General features: G+C 48.7%; 1 protein-coding gene across 3 annotated transcripts in view; it reads left to right on the top strand.

The window, feature by feature from the left end:
- HOOK3 (hook microtubule tethering protein 3) overlaps window positions 1–25,072 on the top strand; it is a 1,217,139-nt gene that overhangs the window by 662,842 nt on the left and 529,225 nt on the right. For all 3 annotated transcript variants that reach the window (XM_086961833.1, XM_086961832.1, XM_086961834.1), the window contains one exon: window positions 14,577–14,687. In XM_086961833.1, coding sequence (XP_086817959.1) covers window positions 14,577–14,687 — 111 coding nt within the window. The remainder of the gene's footprint in view (window positions 1–14,576; window positions 14,688–25,072) is intronic.

The raw sequence follows: 25,072 nt of genomic DNA, 5'->3' as shown, positions 1-25,072 counted from the left end.
TCCGTCGGGCAGGTTGTTGCGTAGTAGAAAATGAAGCCAAAATGGCGGCTGCAGGCAGCTAGTTCCGGGCGGGCCCAGTGGTTAACGAAGCCTGCCACCAGGCGCGCACAGCTGTGCGGATCACACTGACGCCAAGGGAATAGTACCAACACACTCCAGCACACGTCCCGGCCACTGTGCCCCGTCTGCCCCCGAGGCGTCCCAGCCGGAGATGTCCTCTGCCAAATGTCTTCGGGAGGATATAGTTTCCCGCCGCAGAGGTCCCGGGCCTCGCCGGCGCGCTTCCAAGCCACAGCTGTTGGGCCACAGTTGTCGCACCTCCGTTAGCAGTGCGACCACGTCCACTCTCCAAAGCACTTGCGAAAGTCACTCAGCAGAAACCACAGGATAGTCGCTGATCCGGCAGACCGAGTCCACACCAGCACCTCACGCCGCACGTAGCGTGACGCAGGCGGGGCAGCCCCTCAGAATAGTCCGTGGATTGCGGCCTGGTCCGCCACTCCGACCTCCGCCAGCCAGCGGAGCGAAACCACGACCGATTTCGACCGGGGAAGGTGCTCCCACTAGCACCGGGGGCAGTTGAAGCGATACCCACAAAGTCCAGGGCCAGCCAGGTGCCAAAAGGATAGTTTTGTCGAATATTAAAGGGGCTCAGGCGAGGAGCTCAGCGCTCACACGTCTTTCATGGACGCCGGCAAGCTCCGCCCCCCTGGAGATTTCTATTTCTATGACCCGGCCCCATCCTTTGAACTGAGTACCATGTGATGGGTGGTGAGGAGGATTGGGAGGGGTCCGAGGACCCTCTGGCACATGAGTGCCAGTCTTCTCAGGACTGGACAGATGAGCTTGGGGAGGCCAGTGGACTGGACACTTTGCCCGAAACTGGTTTTGTCTCCCCTCCTACCGTGGCTACAGAGAAGAGGGCTGCCTATAGTGTGGTGCTGGCGCGGGCTGCCAAGGCCTTGGGCCTTGAGCTCCCCATCGCGGCCGTGAGGACTAACCTCCTCACTGAGGTCCTTAAACCGCAGGCAAGCTCGGCTTAACCTCTGCTGTCTTTTAATGAGGCTTTGTCAGACGTTCTTCTGGGCACTTGGTCCAAGCCCGCTACAGGTCGGCCTGTAGAAAGGAACGTGGCCAGGCGCCACCGCCCTGCTCCGGCGGACCCTTGCTTCCTGTCCACCCACCCCACCCCCGAGATCCTGGTCATCCAGGCCTCTAACTCCCAGACCGCATTCCCGACGGCTCCCCCGATCGAGAATCCAAGAGGTATGAGCAATACGGGAAAACTGTATTCTCCTCCCTGAGTTTGGGTTTGCGGTCAGTCCACAATGCGTGCCTCTTGGGTCGTTACACCCACTCTCTGTGGGACACGGTCGCGGATGTGCTGCCACAATGTCCGGAGGGGGCCCAGACTAAACTCGTCTAAGCCCTTGCTGAGGGTCGGGATGCGGCACGGTATTCCATCCGGTGTGGACTGGATACCACAGACTCACTGGGTAGAGCGATGGCAACAACAGTGGTGATTCGTCGCCACGCCTGGTTGAGGTCCGCCAACTTTTCGGCTGATGTCCAAAATACCCTTATGGACATGCTGTTTGATGGCCGTCGCCTCTTTGGCGACAAGGCAGACCATGCGCTTAAGAGCTTTAAGGACTCCAGGGCTACGGCCAAGTCCTTGGGCCTCTCGGCCCGCTCCAGCAATCTGCTGCCTTTCGCTCCTTTCGTGGCCAAGGAAGGGGCGCCCCCACACATCCTGCCAGCCACGGGCCGCAGACTACCATCCAGCGCGGTGGCGGACGTGGAAACCCCTGTGGCGGCGGTCTGGGACAACAGCGAGGTCAGTCCACACCTACCCCTGCAGCATCCGCTTCAAAACCCTCCTAGTCCGAGCTTTCAGGCCCATGTGACGCCAGTGAGGGGCAGGGTTCGCCATCACCACCTCCACTGGCGCACTGTCACATCAGACAGGTGGGTGCTGCAAATTGTCCGAAGGGGCTACTCCCTCCCCTTCGATGCGTCCCCTCCAGCCATGCACCGCAGTACCACCGCGTGTCGGGGGATCACTAGGAAGTTACGCCCTCGAGCGCGTTCCTGGGCCAGAAGTAGGGTGGGGTTGTTACTCCCACTACTTTCTGGTACCCAAGAAGGGCAAAGGGGGCCTACGCCCTATCTTGGACCTGCGGAACGTCAACGGCTTCCTCTGGAAGGAGAAGTTCAAGATGCTGACTTTGGCTCAGTTCTTAGCTGCCCTGGACCAGGGAGACTGGATGGTAGCGTTGGACCTGCAGGACGCTTATTTTCACAACCCCGTCCTGCCGGCCCACCGGCGTTACCTGCGGTTCACGGTAGGCCACGAGCACTTTCAGTTTACCGTGCTCCTCTTCGGCCTTACCAGCGCCCCACGGGTGTTCACGAAAGTGATGTCGGTGGTCGCAGCTCATCTGCGCAGGTTAGGGGTTTCAGTCTTCCTCTACCTCGACGACTGGTTGTTGAAGGCGGGCTCGACCCAGACAGTCGTCAGCCACCTCCAGACAACGGCAGACCTGCTGCACCAGCTGGGGTTTCCCATCAATGTGCCGAAGTCACACCTGTACCCCACTCAGAAGCTCCTCTTCATCGGAGCGGTTCTCGACTCGGCGCACTTTCGGGTTTAGTCTCCCGAACAGCGGGTTCGGGATATTCAGGCTCTGATTCCACTCGTTCAGCTTTTATCCCCAGGTGGCGGATGTGGGCTCTGCAGTGGCACCTGAAGTTTCAGTGAGCCCAGCATCAGGGCAACTTGTCCGACCATGTCTTGATCTCGGAGGGCACTGCAAGACAGTTGCAGTGGTGGCTCACAGACCTCGATTGGGTCAGCGGCAGATCCCTCTCCCTACCCCAACCGGATCACGTAGTTGTGACAGACGCGTCCCTCCAGGGCCGGGGGGCCACATGGGAGAGGCGGAGATCAGAGGCCTCTGGTCTCCGGCGGAGTCCCGGCTCCACATCAACCTTCTAGAGCTGCGGGCGATCCGTCTTGCACTGAAGGCATTCCTCCCCTCTGTCCGGGGGAGTGTAGTGCAGGTGTTCACGGACAACACCAGTGCAATGTGGTACTGCAACAAACAGGGCGGGGTGGGGTCGTGAACCATATGCCAGGAGGCTCTGCGCCTCTGGCAGTGGCTGAAACATCAGGGCGTGACCCTTGTGGTTCAACACCTGGCAGGTTCCCTGAACGCCAGGGCGGACAAACTCAGCCGTCTGTGCATGATGGATCACGAATGGCGTCTGAACTCGGACTTGGTGCAAGGCCTCTTTCAGCAGTGGGGAGAGCCTTGGTTAGATTTATTCGCCACAGAAGAGAACGCGCCGACACATGTTTTGTCACTTTACAAGGGAAATCGTCCCACGACTTTATCAAGGCTATATCTTCCTAATGTTTATACCGTTAATTGTGGTAATACTTCAAACCCACAACCACAACACCAGGTGTTCGGCACTCGGTGTGAGAAGTTGGCCTGATATATGATGCTCACTAATTCTAGTGATCACCTTGTATCAGTCCAAGCAACCCTTATGGTGATTGGTTGTAAGTCAACCTTATAGACCAGCTATCCTAGTAGCGTGGACAAAAGCAGTCTTTAGGCTAAACTCTGAATGGCATGTGAAGCCAGCTGTTTTACCACATATAACCCCTTGAATACCAAGTGAAAGGACACCACACAGGTTGTTATGAAAATAAACAGATATTTATTAACTAACATACACATCTGAACTCTTTATGAGGTCAGAGGGCTAAGCACATTACAATACTGAAAAGGAAATACGAGTTTGCACAGTATTTACAAGAACGCCTGAGGGGCGCAACAAACCATATACTAAATAAATGGAATGCGAAAGTCAATCAAAAGAATGGAGCAGTCCAGAGGTTGTAGGATCGCTGGGACCACGCTATCCTAACTGGAGGTAAGTAATAGGAGGCCCACGGAACGCGTGTGCAGAGTGTGAACTCACAAGCGAGATGCGTACAAACGTCTATGGACAGTTCAGTTTAAAGAAAAGGTGAGTACGGACGTCCCTGACTAGATAGGACTAAAACGACTGTGGAACTGGACACTAGGAGAGTCAAGCTACCCTTGAGCACCGAAAGGCTCGTGTTACTTCACCCACAGGCTGCGGGTGCATAGGTGCCAAGTCGTGTCGGGTTCCGGCGTTAAAGTCTATGGAGCCTGGAGGAAAAGATGCTGCAGGCGGTCAGGAGGAAGATGTCCGGTGTGATCCAAGGGTGGATCAGTGAAGAGGAGAACCTGAAAGCAGAGGGGACAATGTTCAAAGTCACTAGCCAGTGACTGGAGTGGAACCAGGAGTGGAACCAGATGTCGTCGTCGCGATCAGGTGAAGGTGGACGCTTGTCTCTGCAGCCACGTGGACCAGGTGGTGTCTTCGACGACCAGGATGGAGGAACGAGCTGTCCCACGCAGGCTCTCGCTGTCGGCAGTGTCGTCTCTGGATTCTGGTTCAACAGGCCTTGGCAAAGGCAACCCACGCGGTGAGTGGAAACGGCGTCTGGAGTGGACCAGGAGGGTCCGGGGTGCTCCTCTTTTGGAAGGGAGCAAGGGCCAGTCTGGAGCAACCAGACCAGCAGCAAAGTTGTCGGAGTTCGTCGTCTAGGAGGTCACAAGCCAGCCGGCAAGTGACCAGACAACCCGTCGAGCAGCAAACAGGCAGAAGGGCCCCATGCAGATCTCGTGGAGGCTGGAGGGCTGATCTTCGTTGCAGGAGCTGCTCAGGGTCGGGGCTTCTCAGTCCCCAAAGCACTTGGACGAGGATGCCTCGGAAGTCGTGCTGGAGCGAAGTGCTGCTTCTTTCAAGATGGCCGGTCCCACGTGTCTCGTCGCACCCATGGGTCTCAGCTATGCTGCAGATGTGGGTAGAGGTCGGAGAGGTCTGGGAATCCAGGTCTCGTCGCGCTCTGAAGTCTGGATCCTTGCAGGAAGACGACAAAGGGAAGCCGCTGTACGCTGATGGTGCCTGCTGGTGCAGGGTGGACACTCCTTGCCCACAAGGGAGATATCTTCAGTCTTCTGTGGAGCAGAACGTCGAAGTCCAGAGTTTCTTCTTGGGAAGTTGTTCAGGATAATCTGATTTGGAATGGGACCAGCTCCTACCTTTATTCGGCTAAAGGGGGCTGCACTACGACTAGGTCCCTCTTCTGGGTGGGAGCAGGAAGGGGGGTGGTTACACCCCCTTTCCTTTGTCCGGTCTTGCGCCAGCTCTGGGGCTTGAGTGCCCCAGGAACTGGTTCTGACCAGTGTATGCACGGGGCATCTTGTGTGCCCCAGGCATGTCTCATTCCTTTGAGCCCTGTCCTACCTAATACACAAATTCCTGTCTGGGGTGGTGCTAGCACCTCCCAAGGCAGGAAACCCTTTGTCTCAGCCTCCCCCGCTGGAAGGACTCCCAGCAGCAGGAGGTCAGACTTGTGTCTGTGGTGGCAGCATCCATTTTGTGATGCTGAGGCTAGAGTTAACTTTAACCGGGGTTCACAGTTACATACATGTCGTGTCCCTCTGGAAGGGTGGAATGCTAACCCCGTCGCCAGAATTGGCGAGGTGTTAGTATTCCAATTCGTATGACACCTTACTCGACATGTTTTGATAATGTTCTACCAAAGTTAGCATTTGACCGCGAGGTTCATAATGCACTTAAGAGTATCTGGTATAGCGTTCTCATGGAACAGCTATTAGGACTTGGTTCCGCAAGCTGCAAACGGGCTCAGCTCATGCCAGAGCACTATCTCACATAATTCCAAGCACTCTGCCTTCAGGATTGTTAAGGCCTGCCATAGGAGTGACTGATGGGAATATATGTGTCCAACGTCCTCTGCAGGCGTGACGTCAGCGAGGTCAAATAAGCCCCACCGGGCGCGCTGACATCAGTTTTTCTTCTTTTCTGCGTGCAACGCGGACCGGGATAGTGGTACTGGCTGATTTAGGCCTTTCCCTTTTCGCTCTTGAGCGTTTTCTTCTGGGTACAGTGTGTAAATGCCTTTGGGTTTTAAAGCGTGCTCGTCTTGTGCACGCCAGATGTCGGCGATGGAACCCCATCCCATCTGCATGTGGTGTTTGGGGGAGCACCACAACTTTAAAGACTGTGATGCGTGTCGGCAGTTGAAGCCGAAGTCCCGGTGGGAGCGCCGGATGAAGCTCCTCTGGGCTTGCATGTCCAGGTCAGCGGCGTCGCCGCGCCCGTCCCCTGTGGACTGCTTCAAGAACCGCCTCTTCTGCCTCCGACATTGACCTTCTCCCACGCCGCTGGAGCGTCGCTCGCCTATTGGTAAGTGTCACAGTTTATCCCTGCGGACCAGGTTCCGGCCTGCTGGGGAGTGGGCTCTCCACGGGTGGTGCGGCCCTGCGCGTCGTCACCCTATCCGCCGTTCCCCGGCGCGGGGGCGACTAGAGCCTAAATGGAGGCCTATGCGGTGGCCTTGCAGGCCTCGTTGGCTCCTCCTCCTGGGACGTCTGCAGATCCCTTGCCGGGTGCAAGGCCCTCCGCAGCGTCGCCAGCGGCTTCGGCCCTGGCGCCGACTGGTTCGGCTCCAGGTTCGGAGGATATGGTGTTGTCGGGGTGCGGCCCTTAGGGGTTCCCTCCGTCGGAACACTGCACCTCTGCTTCGCTGCAAACCTCCGCGGTGGTCCCTGTGGTGTTGCCAGGGCTCGGGCGTGTCCCCCTCGGCATTCTGGACAGGCGGCAGCCTTGGCTGAGGCTAAGGCAACGCCACTCCGGTGCCGGTGGCTGCTGGCCTGGGCGGGGCCGCAGTGGTTGGCAAGGGGTCGGGCGTGTCCCTGGGCCCCCCACACCCCTCCACGCAGGTGGCTGTCTCGTCGGAGGTCGAGTCGGTGCCTTTTCGGCACCGTTCCTTGGCCGCTCCAGCTCCTGCCCGTCCTCGGTCTCCTGCACCAAGCGGTGTGGCGGAGGTCCGACTCCGGTTGTGTACTCTACAGTGCCGAACCGGCACCAGGTTGTCGATTCCTCTTCGGACACCTCCTCTTCATCGCCAGAGGTTCGGAGGTTGATGGCGTCATCCTCTCCAGTTACGGGTCGCCGATTTGTGGCTTTTTCCCCGGCGTCGTCTAAGGACGGTTCTTCGTCGTCGCCACGACCTCAGTCTTCGCCGGAGGAGGCTCAGGTTCCTCATTCTCCGGCCCCCCTTCCCTCTTTCCGGACTTGGCCTTTTCTTCCCTTGGTTGGCCTGGGGGACGGCTGCCTTAGTCTGCAGCCGTCGCCAGCGGAGGAGCTGCTTTCCCCACCGCGGGGCCCTACGGAGGCAGGTGCAGCCTTCGCTTGCGCTGTCTCCACGGCTGCGGGGATTTTGCTCATAGGGGATCCAGCGGCCCACTTCCCCACGGATCATCTTCTGGAGGTCCTCCATCAGGGCTGTGGTGGTCGGGAGCTTCCTTTGCATTTCGAGACTTCGCTCCACAATTCCCTCATGGGGGCTTGGGGTCGACCCGCTACGGGTGACCCAGTGCAGCAGCACCTTCTGCATCGCCACCGTCCTGCTCCTCATGATCCTATCTGTCTTTCTCTTCACCCTCCGACCAGGGGTACTCTTTTGCAGACGGCTTTCCCCTCCCGGGTCATCGGTGTTGTTCCCTCCGCCGTGGGAGGCGCGCTGGTTGCATTCCTGTGGGAGTAATATCTTTGCCTCCACCAGTGCGGCCTTGCGGGCCCTTAACACTCTTTGTGTCCTGGCAAGGACCACTTCTTGCTTGTGGGATTCGGCTGAGCCCCTTCTGTCTGCTGCTTTTAGTGAGGGTGGCCGTTTTGACCTCCGACACCATGTGTTGGATGGCCGAGAGCTAGCGGCGTTCATTCTTTGCTCTGCGCTGGATGTGTCGGAGATGTTTGGTCATACCATGGCCTCCTTAGTGGCCGTTCGCCGCCATGCATAGCTCCGGGATAGTGTGTTCCCGGAGAATGTTTGGGAACGGTTGGTAGACCTTCCGTTTGATGGCACACTTTTGTTCCACACCCCTGCGGACTCTGCCTCTCAGAGGTTTCTGGCGGGGCCCCGCCCTACTCCATCTCCCCCTCATTGACTGGGGAGCCGTTCTAGATTTGGAAGTTGTTCTTCCACAGTGTTCTGGGGCCTTGATGTGAGTAACCCAGGTGATGGGTGTTCGGTGTGTTTGTTGTACCTTCCGGTCCCTTGTTGGGCTTTGGTGCTGTTGGTAGCTGGTCCAGCCCTTTGTTGATTGTGGTTTTAGCTGTTGGTCAGCTGTGTTGGCCTGAAATTAGGCCTTCCATGTATTCTTTCTGGCTCATTGGCAAGCCGTTTGCGGTTCTCCGCAAGTCTTTTGGTTGTTGTCCTCTGATGCAGATGCTTTTCCTAAGAGGGTTCCCATGTTCTTGGGACGTAACTTGCCCTATGTGGGGCAGTAGTAGCTATTACATAGCTCTCTCCTGTGCTAGGGAGGTGTGGTTATCCTTAGGGCCTCTGCTCTTCGTGGCGTCGCGGTATATCGCTGGTGCGACCATCTTTTTATTTTTTCCTGTCTTGTCTGAGGCCGGGGACCCACTGCTTAGTGGCTTGGTTCCATCCGGGGCTATTCCCCTTATGGCCCTTCTGGACGGTTTCCACGCCTTACCCTTGTTCTGAGCCTGCGTGGTCGGGCGTTTAGTTTGGGACATTCTCAGCATCTAGCTGCCCCCGCCTGCTCTTCTGTTCTGTGACCCGGCGACCTTGGCTTGGGCCCTCGCACTCCTGTTTTTGCCCCACGGGGCCATTGTGAGCTCTCGTTCTTACTCTCAGCTGCCCTTTTCACTGGGTTGTTTCCCTGGTTAAGGGTTTTTTCTGTACTTCTAATTCTTCTTCTCCGTCTGCCCTTTTTGCTGAGGCGCTGGTCAGTCTTGCCTTCGAGCTGTGGGGGGCTCGGCTACCCTTTTCACTGGGTTGTTTCCTTGTGGAGTGCTTTGTTGTTGTTGTTCTTCTTCCTCCGCCTGCCCTCTGGCTCAGGCGCTGGTCATTATTGACTTCGAGCTGTAAGGGGCTTGGCGGCCCTTTTCACTGGGTTGTCTCCCGGTGGAGGGCTTTTTCTGTACTTCTACCCCTTCTCCTTGGAGTCTGTAGGTGGCTCTTCTTCCTCAGCGTTGTCTGTACCTTGGGGCTTCTGGTGAAGGTCCCTGGTAAGTGGATGGACTTGCAGTGGTCTGGCCTCCTTCGTTTGACCCTTGCTTCTCCCGTTGGTGGAGACTGGGTTACCCTTTTTGTTGTTATTGCACATCCCCTTTGGGGCTGGTGTTCCTCCTCACTGCTAGGGTCTTCTTCGGCTTAGGGCCGGGGACTCATACTCTGTTGCGCTGGATTGGGCTTCTTTCCTTGTCCCCGTAACTGGTCCTCTGTTGGGGGTCTGGTATTTGTCTGAAGTGGGAGAGGTCCTCTCGCAGACCCTCCTCCCCTTTGTGTATGGCTAGGGTATCTAGTCTACGTTAAGGAATCTGCGGCTAGTAATCTCTATCATATTGTACGAGTTACTTACCTTCGGTAATGATGTATCTGGTAGAGATGATTGTAGCCGCAGATTCCTTCACGACTCACACTTCCTCCCCATTCTGCGAGGACTCTCTGCCTTGGTTTTCTGCAGTCGCCTCCCTCTGGGCGTTTTGTCTTCTGTGTGTGTCCTCTTTCTTTTCTTCCGGTCAGGCATCCTTCCGGCTGGTTCTATCCAATATGTTAGGTAGCTGTGTCTGTGCTGCAGTATGTCTGAGGAGGTGGCATTCTAGCCAGAACAGCCAGCTTATGAACTGGGGAACTAGGTTCAAGTCACGCCGTCTGATCAACATCCTATGATCCTGAGTAAATCACGTAATCTCACTGTGCCTTAGAAAATATAAAAATATAATAAAATAGGATGCGACCTTCTGTAATGTAACTGGTGCTCATGTAAAGTACTCGACTACTTCGGTTCAAGTTTGTGCTATATAAAACTTCCAAAAATAAAATATAGAGCCATGCAGGTAGACGTGCAGGAAATGGTTCGAGATGATGTGATTTTTTATGTTGAACATTTAATTTGCCTATAAAGTGTAGATGATGGATTGCTCAGGAGTTGGTGAGGTCAACAGGATGTAGTGATTTATTTTTGGGGGGAGTTAGAAGTATCCTGTCTTGAGAGCTTTTGGGAAAGTGCTTTGTGTAAGGGAGGAATAGACAATGGTAAGAAGGGGTAATAGAGCATCCTTAGAGAGAGCTTTATTGAAGGACGAAGGTCAGACATCTTTATAGGAAGTGGCTTTAAGGGAGCCTAGTATACCAGTGAGACATGGATCATTGAAAGTTGACCATTGTGGGATTCTGCAGTAAGGGGTGAGTGTTGGTTTGCACTAAAGCAGTGGTTGATAGCATTATACTTTTCCGTGGCGTTTGGAATAGGTGGGTCGGGCAGGGAGCTGATGTAGTGTTTGATTGCCTTGGACGGTGTTCTGCTTCTGTTGGTGTCTACATAAATATTGGTGTTATAGTACGTTGCCTTGGCTGATGTGATGAGCTTTCTCGTTGCCCAGAGGACCTTTAGTTGTCAGGTAGCCTATCTGTTGGACTTGTCTAATTCTGGACTAGCACTGTTGTATGTTTAAGTTTTGTTGAGGCACAATAGGTCTGTAAGCTGCATTTTTAGTAGCCTGTATAAGATATAGGGATATGAGTGCCTTCAAGGGAATTCGTTTGAATAGTATTTGATGATTTTAAATTAATTTGAAGGGAAAGATTAATAATCCCTCTATGTAGCTAATACATCACACAACAGAGACTGGAATTTTTGAAAATGACTTAAACAAGGTATTAACACATAAACAACATATAAACAACAAGCACAAAGATGTATTTATAAAAATAGACTTTATCAAAGCAAATCAAGTGGTAAAAAGTGTCATATACAGATGAAAACCATTTGAATAATTAGGGCTGCAAGTACAAGGAAAAAATAAATTTGAGAAGTAACACAGCAGGACCTAAAAACCAACTATCCCAGGTCAGAAATAATAAGACAAAACCGGGATAAGGTGAATGTCGACGTTTCGGTCTCCTAGAACACACTTTTCGAGACCATCCTCAGGACTGATGTCAATTACGTACTGTATAGGACCAACTGTAATCTGAAATATAAATATTTACAATTACAAAACTTTTATAAATTGTTGATTTATCTACACCCTTGTGAAAAATAAGACAGACAAAAATTGGACTAATACCTAAAGACGAAAACATTACCATTATGGACAAACAATGAGAAACTTTGTACATTACAGAAATAAAATTGTTGATTGTGTGTCACAATACCGTTTGGCTGAGCCCCCTCCATCTTTAAACTTGCAGCGTTCCAATTGAGGTAATATTATCACCTCCCAATGGGTCATGTTCGTAAAGCATCCGCATGAACCAAGTAATTGCTCTCTGTTTAATCTTTTCATGAATAACGTGCTTACAGAAAACTTATGTTAACATGTCGAGATAGAATAAGCCAACATTGTTTTGAATGCTAAGAATAACGCTATATATATATATATATATCATAAAATTGATTCTTTAATCTGAATTTTGGAAACATAATTGTTTATGGTTGTCAAACTATGACAGTACAAAGTTTCATTTGAGTGTTTCAATGTTCCTTTTCTGGTAGTAAGTTGTCACTTCTCGATGTATTTTTCCTATATGAGAGACCAGCCATTTACATAAGTCTAATATCTGCAAATAGCAAATAGAGCACCTAGTATTCGGCGCAGATAAAAACAATCAACAATTTTATTTCTGTAATGTACAAAGTTTCTCATTGTTTGTCCATAATGGTAATGTTTTCGTCTTTAGGTATTAGTCCAATTTTTGTCTGTCTTATTTTTCACAAGGGTGTAGATAAATCAACAATTTATAAAAGTTTTGTAATTGTAAATATTTATATTTCAGATTACAGTTGGTCCTATACAGTACGTAATTGACATCAGTCCTGAGGATGGTCTCGAAAAGTGTGTTCTAGGAGACCGAAACGTCGACATTCACCTTATCCCTATTTTGTCTTATTATTTCTGACCTGGGATAGTTGGTTTTTAGGTCCTGCTGTGTTACTTCTCAAATTTATTTTTTCCTTGTACCTGCAGCCCTAATTATTCAAATGGTTTTCATCTGTATATGACACTTTTTACCACTTGATTTGCTTTGATAAAGTCTATTTTTATAAATACACCTTTGTGCTTGTTGTTTATATGTTGTTTATGTGTTAATACCTTGTTTAAGTCATTTTCAAAAATTCCAGTCTCTGTTGTGTGATGTATTAGCTACATAGAGGGATTATTAATCTTTCCCTTCAAATTAATTTAAAATCATCAAATACTATTCAAACGAATTCCCTTGAAGGCACTCATACCCCTTTATCTAATTACCCAAGCCCTCAAGGGTATTTTGGGTCGCTCACTTCCTTCTGATCTGTATAAGATATGGCATCCTTGGCCATACATTTAGAGTTATTAAATATAGCAAAAGATGTGTTTCGTGCTTAGGTGGACCCTCTGCGGACAGATGGGTTATTTGTAGACTTCCCAGCTTGGATGTGATTAATCTGTGATGGTTGGGAAATTGACAAAAATGCTGGGGGTGATCTTATGTTGCGACGCTAGAAGACGAGTAGATCCCTCTCAGACGTTTTCCGTTACTGCACAAGAGCTGAGATATGTATTGTTTATGAATTCAAAGGAGATAGGCCAGATAAAAAACTAGGATTACAGGTAAGTAACTTCTTTCATTGACCACTGAAAAATTCGACATAACACAAGTACTCTCACAGCCAACGCACACTAAAGACACTCACTAGACTGTTTACTCATCCAGATTCAACTTCAGTTGCCCCTCCCAACTACATCTGACTGATATGAATAAGCAGCTGTTGCCTTCAATTTTCTCCACTCCAAACTTGCAGAATGAGAACAGCTGAAACCAACCAAAGGACTCGTTCTGTAATTTCCCTTTGACATTTTACATGACCACCTTAAACCATGAAAGCATTCTCTGGCACTCATACGGTTACGTTATGAGACTTTCATAGTCAAACCACAACCCTCACTTTCAAACCTGGAAAAGAACATGCAAACTGCACCATCTCATCAAGCTCCGCAGAGGACATCTTTCTTGAATTAGAAATGGCTCTGATGTCTGGCCCTCCTTCAGCTTCTTAAATGTGTAAAAATGTAATGTAAAATAGGCTTTTATATTGCGCATCCATCACTCCAAGGAGCATCTTGGCGCTAGAACGGAAAGACCAGGTATGGTGGAAAATGTGGTTAACTGCTCTTATAAGAGCGACCGAGCATTCAGATCGAGGGTTTACACAGTGTATCAGGAGCACTGTAAATCCAGGTCTTAAGTGTTTTCCTAAAAACTGATTCGGAGGCAGTTTGGCGAAGATGGGGGGGAAGTTGATTCCAAGCCTTAGATCCCATGACTGCCAGAGATTTCCCTCCCTTTGAGATCAGTCTAACGGTAGGAATTGTAAACATAATGTCCATGCATTATAGCTAGTTTGCAGTAGGGAAGGACCTTCACAAACATACATTACTATACCCGAATAGTCTTCAGGCCGTACCACTGTTGGAGGAATCACTCATTCATGACCGATTTTGGGTCTGGGAGTTGAGAGAACTCCACCGCGCAGCTCAAATTAAAATTTCTATGCATAAATTGCAAAATCTGTCTGAATGACCAGCTCAGATTTATTTCCTGAAGGGTGGTAACATATAATTCTTTCCGACTGTCAAGTTAATGTTCCTGTTTGGACCAGGGTTAACAAGGGTGACACAAATCTCATATAGTGGCGTCATGAATGATCCAGATGCAGACCTTCCGCAGCCTGGAATATGCTTCGTCAGCAGGTGTTGAAGACAACAGCTCCTGAATGTTGTTAATAGCAGCCTACTGTATAGTCATTATCGCCATCCCCCCTCCCCCATCCCAGGCACAGACGTGCTAGATGGGGGGGGGGGGGGCAGTCTACTTTCTAGCTGTGCGGCCCAAATGTGGAACTAACTGTCGGTGGCCCTTAGACTTCAGCTGAACCTTTCATGGTTCAGGAAAATCTTAAAATCCTGGCTGTTTAATGCTGGGTAGTTGTCAGCCTATCTCTTTGCTCTGCTCCACTTACGCACTTCAGCGCCAAGACTCCTCGGCATTCGAGCACTCTATAAGCATTTTTATAACATTATAACATAAGGCAGACGATTTTTGTCAGTAATGACACGAGATACATGTATATAGTTTAGTGGTCGGTTTTGAGTTGTTACAAGATGTTACTTTAGACATATCAAGAAAGTAAAACTAGAGATTTTCTCAGATGTTTTTCATCTGTTTTTTTAGTCATATTGCCTTTGAAGTTAGTGATTGTTGTGTCCTTGTTTTCCATTGTATATATTTTTCACAGATCTCCTAACCTGCTATTCTTCTTTACGTAAACACAGCTAAAGTGGTAGAGACTGGTTATGAAGTTAAGACTACGGTGATGTGTTTCATATTTTAGTAATATTGACTTCCTAATGATTACATTCATTTTCAACAGGTGGTTGAACTACAGAACAGGTTGTCTGAGGAATCAAAGAAAGCAGACAAATTAGATTTTGAATATAAAAGATTAAAAGAAAAGGTTGACAGTCTGCAGAAAGAAAAGGATGTAAGTGTAAAATGTGCTTTTCAGAATATCATATTATCCGTCTGTTTATAATTTTTGTATTTGAAATATATACGAACATTATGTGCACTTGTTTTGCAAAAAATTATTGGAACATTGGAACGACGTATAAAGGATATATATACTTCATAATCACCAATGGTGCACATGCTGTGCTTACTGTTAACTGCTCACAAACCTGTTCATTTTTAAGCTTGAGGATATTATAAGTGTAAACCTAGCATGTGCAAGATGGAGGGTGTATGCTTTCCAAATGGGACCGCATAGATAGCACCCCCCATGTTGCCGTATTTTCCTCATGTTTCTTTGTTCCAGGACATTTCTGAGTGGATAACTACCTGAGTAGGCCCCTGCAGAGTGCTTCAAAGACAGTGTCCGCCATGATGCGTTCTGGAAATAAGGCTATGAGTATTTTTTTCAGACACCCTTCTCAGGGCACCCGGGTTGTTTGTAACTTCAATGATGGCTTGTACTCTGATTGGCAGTGGGCTGCTACTCACTGCCAGGACTTGAAAATATAAGTTGGAGCTTCAATCCATGTTTCAGAATATGTTTTGTAACACATATTTACCAGGACCCTGCTGCTGTTGGTGCTTCCAAACATAGAGCTGAGTGCTGACTCTTTCCTTTTGGCTGGAAACAAGCCTTAAGCCTGATGTGTCTGCTGCCCTTCTCTGCTGCTACTGCTGACCTTGCCTGGCCAGAAGCTTCCAGGCAGCTAGAGTCCTGATTCTGAAATGTGGCGCACGATCTTACAGTTTCGTTTATCCTTCAACAAATATGGGATGCTAGCTGTCTCATGAAACCACTTCTACAAGTAGAGATGAGCTGATTGGTGACTTTTCCCCATACGCCCACTCTCCATGCACCATTGTTTGTTTTTTTATTCTTTATTGACTCTTCCCATTGTGTGGAGGTCCAGTACCCTAAATCCCTGTATACTAGATGGATCAAGAAGGTTTTGCTTGTTGAGGCTTAGGCTGTGTCAGCGTGCTTGCATGCTGTAACCAGTGGGTCAGATTGCAATATGCCTTCTTCATCAAGGTTGTTTCCTTACTCAAAGAGAATGGTACTACCAACGCTAAGCCTGTTTGGCCTCCAGATCTTGAGATATTGCCAATTTAAGGGGAACACACCCAAATACAAATCTGAGAGTTAATCTTTTCATAGACTCTGGAACTCTTCCTATTTACTTGGCCAGATCAGCTGTATTGTATTTCCTTTGCCACTCTCCCTTTCTTTCTGTTTTTTTTTTTTTACGGTATTTGCGATTGATAGCGTTCTAGAGCAGTAATCACTTAAAAATTGTAATAAAGTAACTCTGTTTTGAAGATCAATGTTGGAGGGACGGTCGGAAACAGAAGCGAGGAGGCCGTATGGGATCAATACTGTGGTATTTATTTGTGGATGTGACACACAGTTATAGAAGTACACTCAGTTCCAAGAGAGTGTTGTGGGATCAAATCAGGATGGGAAACAAAGGGGAGGGTCCTGTTGAAGCAGCACAGGCAAAACGGGGGTGTATCACACGCTGTATAGGTCCGCTGTGGATCTGTGTTCTTGAAGGTAGGGAGGGATTCTTGACACTTCTTGAGGAACTCTTAAGTGGTTCCCGAAGTTCCTGTGTGCTCCCACAAAAGAAAGCAGAAAGCAGCGATCAGTACGAAGCTTCTACTGAGTACTTATAACTTCCACCACACCACGTGAAGGACTTTCCAAAAGGGTGAAGGTAAAATGGGGACAAGTAAAGGTGGATATTTAACCAAACAAAGGAGAGATTGGTCCTCTGACCAATAATTCTAAATGGAGTGATCCTTAAAGAGCGTCCCCCCCCTCCTCTCTATTCGGGTGTAGGTGGTCAGGGTTAAAACATGAATTGTCAGGACACAAATCTGGCCCGTGAGCGTGAACCTCCCTTGGTCCCACCCTCTATTATTTCCTTCTGCACGAGTTACGAACTGCGGTCTGCCGCAACTCTCCTGAGTTGCGGCGGCACAAGCGCCTCCTCCGGGATCGACCAATCCTCTGTCCAGTCGTCGGGAAGCTCCGGGTCTCCGTCTTCGGCGTCCCTAGGTCTGGCGTCAGCAATATCCTCCGGGTTTCTCTCTGCTTTTCCTGCGTCTGCTCCATTCTCCTGCTCTGGCTGGTCCTGAGTGGCCGACACCCCGGATGTGTCCTCCGCCTGCCTTTTCTGCCACTCCTGATCTCTCTCTAGCTGCTCTGATTGGATGTTTCGTGGAGTGGTCCCGTCTATCTCAGGGGGGAGACTGCTTCCGGGTCATTTCCTCCAGGCTGCGGAATGAGGAAAATGTCTTCCGTTAATGGTGGCGGTTTCTCTGCTATACCAGCATCATAGTCGTCCTCTCTAGAACGGTAAGGTGCCCGCAAGGGCTTTACCGAGGGGTTATCAGAGTCCGTATTGGTGTTCCCGGGACTTTCCTCCCAATCAATCAATCAATCATTTGTAGAGCGCACAACTCACCCGTGAAAGTCTCCAGGTGCTGGGGGGGGCGAGGGTGCTGCTACTGCTCGAACAGCCAAGTCTTGAGAAGTCTCCTGAAGGTCAGCAGGTCTGAGTCTATTGCAGGCGGATGGGGAGGGTGTTCCAGGTCTTAGCTGTGAGGCGGGAGAATGATCTGCCACTGGTGGTTGCTCGTCTGATGCGGGGGACGGTGGCAAGGGCATGGTCGGCGAAGTGAAGCTGGCGTTTCGGGGTGTAGAAGGGAAGTCGTACGTTGAGGTACGCTGGTCCAGTGTTGTGGAGTGCTTTGTGGGCGTGGGAAAGGAGCTTGAAGGTGATCCTCTTATTGGCGGGGAGCCAGTGCATGTCTTTCAGGTGGGCTGTGATGTGGCTGTGGCGGGGGATGTCGAGCATAGGCGTGCAGAGGCGTTCTGTATGCGTTGTAGCCGTTTCTGGAGTTTAGCCGAAGTTTCCGCGTAGAGAGCGTTGCCGTAGTCCAGCCTACTGCTGACGTGGGCCTGGGTGTTGAAGCAGGAAGCGGAGATGTTGTTTACTTGCTGGGTCATTGACAACGCTGAGTCCAGGATGACCCCCAGGTTGCGTGCACGGTTAGTGGGCGTTGGTGCAGGTCCCAGTGCGACGGCCACCATAAGTCGTCCCAGGCGGAGGGGGTGGATCCGATGATGAAGACCTCCGTTTTGTCTGAGTTCAGTTTCAGGCAGCTGTTCATCATCCATTCGGCGACGTTCTTCATTCCTTTGTGGAAGTTGGATTTGGCAGTGATGGGGGCCTTGGTGAGGGAGAGGATCAGCTGGGTGTTGTCGGCGTATGAGATGATATTGAGGTCATGTGATCGGATTATGTTCGCGAGCTGTGCCATGTAGACGTTGAAGTGTCAGGCTGAGGGACGATCCTTGGGGTACGCCGCAGATGATCTTGCCGTCTTTAGAACGGAATGGGGGGAGGCCGACACTCTGGGTTCTGCCGGTGAGGAAGGAGGTGGTCCAGTCCAGGGCTTTGTCGTGGATCCCTGCATTGTGGAGGCGTGTGCGAAGTGTGTGGTGGCAGACGGTGTTGAAGGCGGCTGATAGGTCCACGAGGATGAGGGCTGCCTTTTCTCCGTTGTCCAGCATGGCCCTGATGTTTTCAGTGGTGGCAATGAGGGCTGTTTTCAGGGCTGTGGTTGCTGCGGAATCCGGATTGGTATGGGTCTAGGATGTTATTTTCCTCGAGGAAGGGGGTCAATTGCTTGTTGACAATCTTCTCGATGACTTTCGCCGGGAACGGAGTAGGGAGATGGGCCGGAAGTTCTTGAGGTCCTTGGGGTCCACCTTGGGCTTCTTGAGTAAGGCATTTATCTCGGTGTGCTTCCAGCTCTCTAGGAAGGTGGCGGTCTCGAAGGAGATGTTGATGACCTTGCGGAGGTGGGGTGCGATGGTGGAGCTTGCTTTGTTGAAGATGTGGTGCGGGGAGGGGTCAGATGGTGAGCCGAAGTGGATGGTGTTCATGATTTTGATGGTTTTGGCGTCGTTGATGTGAATCTCCACATGCTGGTCAGTAAATACACAATGGCAAAGGAGGGCCACTTATATCTGGCCTTTATGGACCTCTCCTCGGCCTTCGACTTGGTCAATAGGGCCAAGTTATGGGCCATACTGGCTGGTATTGGGATTGATCCCCCTCTAGTAGATTTCCTGGCCGCACTTCACGCAGATCTATCAGCTACTATTAAAACCAACCGTGAAGGCAGTACCACTAGACCATTTAGTTCCAGAAGAGGTGTGAGGCAGGGCTGCATTTTAGCCCCACTTCTGTTCACCATTTATATTAACTCCCTAGATAAAGCCTTGGAGGGGTCCACACCTGATATCCCTTACGTGGGGGGGTCCGCAGTACCCGTACTCCTCTACGCGGATGACGCGGTGCTCTTAGCCCGCACAGGGGTGGGGTTACAGAGGCTTCTTGACGCATTTGGTCACTTTATGTCCTCGTTAGACCTCCTGGTCAATAATAAAAAATCACACATCATGCTGGCAGGGAAGCGACCAAGGCCAAAAAAGCTGAAATCTTTTAGCTGCTGTGAAGAGGGGATCTCGAGGGTACAAGTGTTTACCTACCTGGGTGTGATATTTGAAGAGAAGGGCTCATGGACCCCACAGGCGGATGCAAAATCTTTAGCTGTCACTAGATCCACCTCTGAACTTTTGAGTTTTGCTAAGCGTCTTGGGTCTCGACCAATGGAGGCATTATTGAAGGTCTACAAAACCAAATGTTTATCTATAGCCTCCTACGGAGCTCAATTGTGGGGCTACTCACACTGTGGCAAACTACAGACAGCAAAAAATCACTTTCTTAGGTCCTTATTGGGTGTTCCACAATCTACACCAGTCCTATCAATACACACTGAGTTAGGGTTGGGATATATTACTGACTTGCTCCAACTAGCGCCCCTAGTATGTTGGACCAAAACTTGGCTGAACAAGGACATTACATTGAACCATACTATTCTCAGGGACTGTATGTCTTTGGATAACTCCTCAAAAATCCCGTGGTTGCAATACGTAAAGGGGGAGATGGGCAGACTTGGCAGACCAAACCTCTTTAGTCACCCAAACACTATACTTAAGGAAGACTTGAAATGGATTAAAGAAAACTTTATGAGGAGGGCAGCTCAAACACTGGAGGAGAAAGAACTAACTAAACCTAGAGTTAGAGCCAACTTTCTCCTTCTGACCACGCCCCAAATTGAACCTTATCTAAAAATCGTGAGCAGACCATTCCATCGCCATTTGCTCATTAGATTTAGGTTCAATATAATCCAATATTCCCTGGGTGATTTCCCTGTATGGGGTGTTCCTGATGAGTCTACCCCGTGCAGCTGCGATAACTTTTCTGAGCAAACCCTCATGCATTTTGTCATGTTTTGTAGCCACTACAAAGAGAGTAGTATGAGGTTCTTGGCACCCATTTTAAGAGATGCAGGTTTCGTCCAGGTACGTCCTGCGTTACTTTATCTCCAGTTATTAGGTAGTACCAAGACAATCTTCGGGGTTGCTAGCTTCCTGGTCGCAGCCATGCGTACAAGGACCAGGACGCTATCCCCGAGGCAACTGGAAGGGTGACCTTATCATCCTGTATTCCTGCTATTGACTTTTTAACCATTTTTAACTTTTTTATACTGTGTATGATTTATACTGATGTGAACCTTTATATCTATGTACATTGGATACCTCGACAGATTTGAACCCTCAATTGTTTTTTAACTTTATGAACTTTGTTAAATTGTACTCAATTTTTAAACATATGTTGTTTTGCTGCTTTTATGATTTTAAATGCAATCGAATAAAGCCTGTTTTGACTGACTGACTGACTGATGTGGGTCCAGGAAGGCAGGAGGTTGTTGTGGCTGGGGGGCAGTGAGTCTGAGGTGTCTGTGTCTGTCGGGGGGGCCTGATTGTTGAAGCTGTTGTGGATGGCTGCGATCTTGCGGTGGAAGAAGGTGGCTAGGGAGTCTCAGAGGTCTTGCGAAGCGGGATGTCGGAGTTGGACCTGGGGTTGGAGAGTTTCACGATGTTGAAGAGTTCTTTGCTGTTGTGTGCATTGTTGTCGATTCGCTCTTTGAAGGAGGTCCTTTTGGCGGTTTGGATGAGTTGGTGGTGTCTGTGGATGGCACTCTAGTAGGCTGCATTGCTGTCCGGTGTCCGTTCCTGGTACCACTTCTTCTCGAGCCTGCGGCAGGCCTGCTTAGATGCCTGGAGGTCAGCCGTGAACCAGATGGCTTTTTTGTCAGTGCATCTGTTAGAGGGATTCTTGATCGGGGCGAGAGTGTTGGTGCAGTCGTCGATCCATTGCCCGAGGCTGCGGGCGGCGGTGTCAGTAGGTGGGTTTCGGGCGAGGGTGGTGAGTCGCTGGTCTTCGGTGACTTTGCTCCAGCTGCGGCTGGGGCCCGTTGCATGCGATGGTGCGTGGTGGGCTTCTCAAAGGTGAAGTATACGCGGGGGTGGTCGGTCCAGTGGTGTTCGGTGGTGTGGCTGAGGTGACGTGGTTGCTGGCGGAGAGGATGGGGTCGAGCGTGTGTCCGGCGGAGTGAGTGGGAGTCGTGACGAGCTGTTTGAGTCCGAGGTTGTCGAGCAGGGTGGTGGAGTTGCTGTCGTTGGTGTTCTTGAGGTGGAAGTTCAGGCCTCCGAGGAGGATGTAGTCCGTGGATGCAAGGGCGTGCGTGCTGACGAAGTCTGCGATGGAGTCGATGAACTGTGGTCGGGGTGTCTGTAGATGAGGGTTCCTCTGAGGGTGGTGTTGGGGTCGGTGTCGACCTGGAAGTGCAAGTGTTTGGCGGCGCTAAGGGTGTCATCGGTGCTGGTCGATATTTTTAGGGTGTTTCTGTGAACGATGGTGATTCCTCCTCCTGTTCCGTTGGTGCGGTCCCTGTGGGTGATCTTGTAGCCGTCGGGGATGGCATAAGAAGGGGAGGTATGAGGGAGGTGCAGCTAAGAGGTGGGTAGCGGGACAAATGGGAGAGCAGCCCGCAGGGGACGCAGCGGCGGGAACGGGAGGCAGAACGGGCGGAGAAACAGGCATAAGGGCACAAAAACAGTACAATAAGGGAGAAACAAAAAGAATATCACAGAAATCCAATAACTAACAAAAATGCAGAATCGCCACGGAGGCAGACAGGCAAAGGGCAGCGCGAATATATAGAACCTACAGCTCACCACTAGGCCACCAGGGTGGTAGTCTGTGGGTGGAGGAGGGCCCCTAACTCACGTCAGGAGCTGCAGTGACTAGCAGAGGAACACGAGCACAACAAGTGGTGCTGTGCGGCGTGGGGAGCGACCTGCCTGAAGCAGGGTCAAGGGTTAAAGGTAGATGGAATTGACATCGTCCATTTTACATTACTGTGTTGGTAGTTGAGTACTCTTTATGAATATGACATGTTTGTTGTGAACGCTGATTTAACCATTCAATTGTTAGTGTCTACATTGATATGAAGTTGTGTTTTTTTTGTTATTTTTTTTCAGGAGTATCAACCTATAATCGCAAACTGTAATGCCCTGTTTTTATCACTTTTTTTGTTGAGTTAACTTTAATCTGTTTTTTAGTTTAAAGAGCTTTATTGAAGTAATTAGTAACATAGGTACAATATACAACAATACAAAGAAAAAAGGTAGCAAGGAATTAGCAATCTGAATAAATATTTTGATAGAATAAAGGACACAAGAAATCTGTCATTAATATAAAGATATTCCAAAGAGGAAAAGCAATAAGAAAAAATTGTACCTAAAAACAAGGTAGCATGTTTCATATTTTGTTTGTTCAGAACAAGGGGAACACCTAGAAAAAAGAAGAGGGAGAGAAGAAAACCGAAGGAGAGAAAGAACAGAGGAAAGGGTGAAAGAAGGAGGAAAGGAAGAGAGAAATGAAGATATAATAGTAGCTTCATCTAATAATATATCGAAGCTTTACTATTATAGTAATCATAATGGTTCCTAAAAACAAGATAATAACTGTACAATGACATATAAAAAACGTAAAATAGAAGAAAAGAAGAAAATACTCATGGAGGTTGATAAACGAAGGAGTTAACTTGATTACGTAGTGCAGATGTGGATAAATAATTAGTAAGTGGAGACCAGAAGGCTTCTTTACGAATAAGTTGTTGAGAAATGTTGGCAGAAGCTCTGTCCAGTCTGTGATGATAGCAAAGAAGGTTCCACCAGGTGGAGAAAGGAACCTTAGAGGCATCCTTCCAATTGGAGGTGATTACTTGAAAGGCAATAGCAATTAACATGTCCACAAATATACCCACCTCGCGAGCTTCGAACCAATTTGCAGAGTTGCTTCCCAAAAATATGGAGTAGATGTCAAAGGTAAATTCAATAGAACAAATAAAGGAGATTGACCCACATACTTTAGACCAAAATCGGGTTATATTAGGACATTAAAAAAAGGAGTGCATTAAAGAGCCAGGGGTATTAGGACAAGCCCAACAATTCGGGGATAATTCTGAACTAAACTTAGAGAGAGAGATAATGAGGTGTGGTGTATTCATGTCCAAATGGGATTCCATGTATGCAAAGAAAGGGTGCGCTGTAAATCAGATTCCCATAAGAGCTCAACTTTACTTTTAGAGCGACTGAGCAAAGAAAAATTGAGGTATTTGTAGACTTGAGAGGCTTTAATAAAGGGGAAAGTGGATAAAGGCTCAAACAGAGGATCTTGAAAAGATAGGGGAGGTCTAGAAAGTGGAGAAAGCTGATCCGTCAAGAGCAGTCGTAAAGAATCGTATCTAAGTAATGAGGAAACCAGAATATCAAATGTAGACTGGACCTCTTGTAAGGAAAGACAATGGGAGTCATGAATTAGGTGCTTAACCAAGAAGATTCCTTTGGCAGCCCAAGTTTGCCAAAAAATAGTTTGGTTGGACACTTTAATACTTTTGTTGTGCCAAAGGGGTGAGTCTAAAAATATCTGTAAAGGGCTATGAGACTTACACTTAATAGGATGAAAAGTTTAAATGAATGTTGAAATCGATGGGTAGTTAAAAGTACGAGGAGGATGGGTAAAATTGGCTAGGAGAGAAAAAGGGAAAGGAGAGACAAAAGATTCCTCCAACTTGTGCCATACAGAGGTAGAAGATCCTCCCGAAATAGATAAATATGGTAACATTTGTCGAATTAAAAAATTATATTGTCGACAATTAAAAAAGTGAACACCACCCTGATCCTTAGGAGCAGAGAGGAGAGCTACGGAAATACGAGCCTTCCGACCGTTCCAAAGAAATTTACTCAAAATTCCATTAAGAGTTTAAAAAAATTTCAATGGAAGTTTAATTGGTAACATGGACAAATAAAAGTTAATAACCGGGAGCATCATCATTTTAATGGTGTCCAATCTACCTTAGCTTTAATATTTTGTGTGTTTTTTTTTATGTTTGGACCTTTTTTCCACTTAAACATATGTGTATATCTTGACAAAGTACTTAAAGTGCTGAACCTTGGCAGAACTAATACATTAGTGACAATTGTCTTTTTTTTTTTTTACACCACGACCTTTGAGCTGGGTATTCACTGCCCATTCACATCAACATGGAGCCTCGGAGGTGAGATGTTTTCTTAACATATGAAATAGCCAGTGTCCTAGTTAGTAGGAAAGACAACAATCTTACGTTTGATACTGTTTTTTCTTTGGTTTCTGCAACTACAAAGAATTGGAGGGTGAAAGGACGCTGGTCAGTAGGGAAATCTTGCTCTGTGAAACACCCTTTTCAAACATATGAGTTGGATGCATAAATCTTGAAAAGGTACAGACCTTTGACCTGCCAATGACTCTTGTAGGCAGTATAAGTGGGTCACTCTACTTCAGCAATGTACCCAGCAAGTTATTTCGTTAATACGTGTTTTTTTAATCTTGTAATAGGAATTGTATGGCATCTCGTGCAGGTATACCTAGAGCGATTTCTGAAACTGTTTTTCTTAAAACTGTGAATTTTCAAGAATTAAAGTGAAACGGTTTGCTGATTACGACTTGAATTCTATTCTTTGGAGGAAGCGGTGTTCTTGTTTGTAAAATTAAATGTGGATCCTGCAAAAGAGCTTACATTGTAAGCGATGTGTGACCAGAAGTGAGTGGAGAGTTTGAATTGCCGGTTAATATGCCAGATGTTTTTGTCTGGTGCCATATTTTGCACTCTTTGCAAGAGAAGGATGGGTTCTGCTGGAGGGTTCTTGTATACCCCTTTAGAGTAGTCATTATTGCGTATTTGCAGTGACCCAAGTCATTGCACAACACAAATTAATTTCATGACAATAGGAAAAAAAAATCAAATTGTTCAATGTATAATACAGAAAAACGAGGGAGAGAGGGCATTACAAATGGGGCCACTCTTATTCCCCGTGCACAATATCAA

Source organism: Lissotriton vulgaris, chromosome 3_1 (genome assembly GCF_964263255.1).
Source record: "Lissotriton vulgaris chromosome 3_1, aLisVul1.2, whole genome shotgun sequence".
NCBI lineage: Eukaryota > Metazoa > Chordata > Amphibia > Caudata > Salamandridae > Lissotriton > Lissotriton vulgaris.
The sequence above is the reverse complement of the archived record's forward strand: the minus strand, read 5'-3'. Positions and strand labels throughout refer to the sequence as shown.